The sequence below is a fragment of the Atta cephalotes genome (genome assembly GCF_000143395.1).
Source record: "Atta cephalotes unplaced genomic scaffold scaffold00013, whole genome shotgun sequence".
Lineage (NCBI taxonomy): Eukaryota > Metazoa > Arthropoda > Insecta > Hymenoptera > Formicidae > Atta > Atta cephalotes.
The window spans coordinates 5,741,969-5,744,654 of NW_012130077.1; the positions used below are offsets into that span (position 1 = coordinate 5,741,969).

Consider the following 2,686-nt stretch of genomic DNA (forward strand, 5'->3'; position numbering starts at 1 on the left):
GTGTGTGTGTGTGTGTGTGTGTGTGTGTGTGTGTGTGTGTGTGTGTGTGTGTGTGTGTGTGTGTGTGTGTGTGTGTGTGTGTGTGTGTGTGTGTGTGTGTGTGTGCATTACATTAAAAAGGAGAAAAAAAAAGGAGGTTTAAAAATATTCAAATGACACATTTTGGCAATATTAATCAGCCTCTTTGGTATTAAGACCCTGATATTGCTTTCTTGTTTCAACTCAATCGACAGTTGTTTAACGAGAGAGGAGTTCTATTATTTTCTATATTAAAAAGAAGATTATTATATATAAAGAATGCGACACAACTACTCTTTAGAAAAAATAGTTTGTATAGATTTCTCTCCAATATGCAATTTTTAAAATGCGCTCAGTTATGTTTTCTTTGGTGGAGATTCACACAGATCTTGATTCGTTTATCGTCATGTCGTGCTCCGATTTGGCATCCATTTTATACGTATAGATACATGTTCAGTCTACGTAGTCATAATATTGAATATACATAAGATACTGTATGGTCTCTCCACAACTGAGACGCCATGCAGATAATACATACACACACGTGTGTATATACATACACAGACGCACACACACATATTTTTAATATATATATATATATATATATATATATTGTATATACGCACACACACATACACACATACATATATAGTCGGAAAGAAATATGAAGGGTCTTTAAGCGTTCGTGCTACCATTACTTCCGTATAAGCTAGGATGTACGTATTTGTCATGCAGTGTCCTTAAATGCCTCAGCAAGTTGCTCTTTACGTTGAAGCCTTTTTTACAGTAAGAGCAAAGAAAAGGCTTTTCGCCCGTATGCGTTCTTTGATGGATGACCATCGAAGCGTGACTCGGGAATTCTTTTTGACATATGTTGCATAACTTTTGGTGATTGTGAACCCTTTTCGGCTTAGGGGGCGCCGAATTGTTCATCAAGGCCAACTGCTCCTCTGTATGTTCCGTCTGTATGTGACGCACCCACTCTTGCGGTGTGGAATACATGTTGCCACATAGATCACACTTCAGAGGGGGAAAGTCCTTGCTGTCGTCGTTTATATCGTCCTGAAACCGCATTTTCTTCGTTTTACAATCTTTCATGTGCGTATACATACATAAAGAATTCGTGACAAAGTACCTTTCGTTTCTTTCTCCGATTTTCAGTCATGTCAGCGTGCGTAAATTCTATATGTCTCACCCAATCCGACGGTCTGTTAAACGTTTGACTGCACATATCGCATGTCAGTGGGGTATACTCTTCCTCCTCCATATCTCCATCCTCATCCGCGCTATGTACGATCTCCTGCGACAACAATAGAGCAAACATTATTATCTTAAATTTTATTATATTAAAAAAAAGCACCAATTGCCTATGGTAGCTTTACGCACTGGTTTGATATCGATTTCATGGTCTATCGTGAGTGATTCCGACGGGTCGATCGTTTCTTCCCAATCGATCGGCTCGTCTTTTACTAACAACTCCAAGTTTAATTCAGTCTAAAAAATAAAAAGAATATTAGGCTTTTCATTAGTAAACGAGTGCTTCTCTTTATTGCATTATTGCTAAACCTAAAAAAACCTAGCTCACGTTTTCACCACCTTCGCTCTTGGACTTATTCGATTCGACGTCGCTGTTAACGGCTTTCTTCTTTTTGCCGTTTGTCTCGAGGTTTTCCTTGTTTTTGCTCTGCTCATTCTTCTCCTCCGAGACTTTCTTAGTCTCAGATTCGTTAGTCTTATCCTCGATTTTCTCTGTGCTCTTCCTTTCAACCGATTTTGCGGGCTGTATATTATTTTGGCAAGTCGTGGCTGCTTGCTGTACAGTCTCGATTACCTTCTCCGCGGTCGGTTGTACCAGTTTGATCTTTTGTATTTGTCCGGTCAGCTGTGACGTTTCCCGCTTGTCACGTTCGATTTTCTGATTATTCGATTGTATGTTTTCCTTCTTGCTGCTGCCGGTATTTGATCTCCACAGTCCACGTACACGTAGTATGTCGCCGGCTTTGAGGACTCCTTCCAGCTGATCGTTGGTCACAGTGGCTTCGCCACTGTACATGTACTGTATCAGGATTTTTAACGTGCGGTATCCTATCTCCGTAGGCAACACCTACGGCATGAAATAACGTATGTCATTCCGTTATTCAACATCTACATGTTGTTCCGAATCTATTTGACAAGAGGTTTGAGAAGAACTACACGAAAAGAAAACATTAATGACGCTAATAAAAGTTTGTACAAGTGAGAAAGATTTTGATTACCGACCACGATTATCGGAGCGTTGGTGTTGGCGCCGAAATGGCATGTTTGAAAAATGTGACTGAGGTAAGACGAGCAGGCCGCGAGGACGAATCGATGGGCCGCCACGTGCCGCCCGCAGGACGTTGCCAGTAAAACGTCCGCGAAGGATTCTGAGTGGAGCAGAGTCGCGACGGAGCTGTGCAGATGCGCTCCGTAGCTGTGCCATTTGAGCTGATAATTCTCCGAGGCGGCGATGGCCATCTTTTCTGTATCAGACAAAAACGATTATCAAGTTATTATAAGGCTATTATTAAATAATTTAAAATTCAAAAATATAATATTGTCCGCGTCGTACTTTGCACATCAATAATTTAATTTTATTATCTCAATTATATATATATATATATATATATATATATATATATATATATAT

At 39.9% G+C, this 2,686-nt stretch overlaps 1 protein-coding gene across 1 annotated transcript in view; it reads right to left on the reverse strand.

The window, feature by feature from the left end:
- Positions 1 to 693: 693 nt before the first annotated feature.
- The window catches only part of LOC105617624 (zinc finger and BTB domain-containing protein 14), a 5,641-nt gene continuing 3,648 nt past the window's right edge, over positions 694 to 2,686 (reverse strand). Inside the window, exons 2-6 of the mRNA XM_012199179.1 lie at positions 2,278 to 2,519; positions 1,604 to 2,122; positions 1,405 to 1,512; positions 1,154 to 1,318; positions 694 to 1,080 (exon numbers count right to left, since the gene is read on the reverse strand). Of these exons, the coding sequence (XP_012054569.1) occupies positions 694 to 1,080; positions 1,154 to 1,318; positions 1,405 to 1,512; positions 1,604 to 2,122; positions 2,278 to 2,519 (1,421 nt within the window). The remainder of the gene's footprint in view (positions 1,081 to 1,153; positions 1,319 to 1,404; positions 1,513 to 1,603; positions 2,123 to 2,277; positions 2,520 to 2,686) is intronic.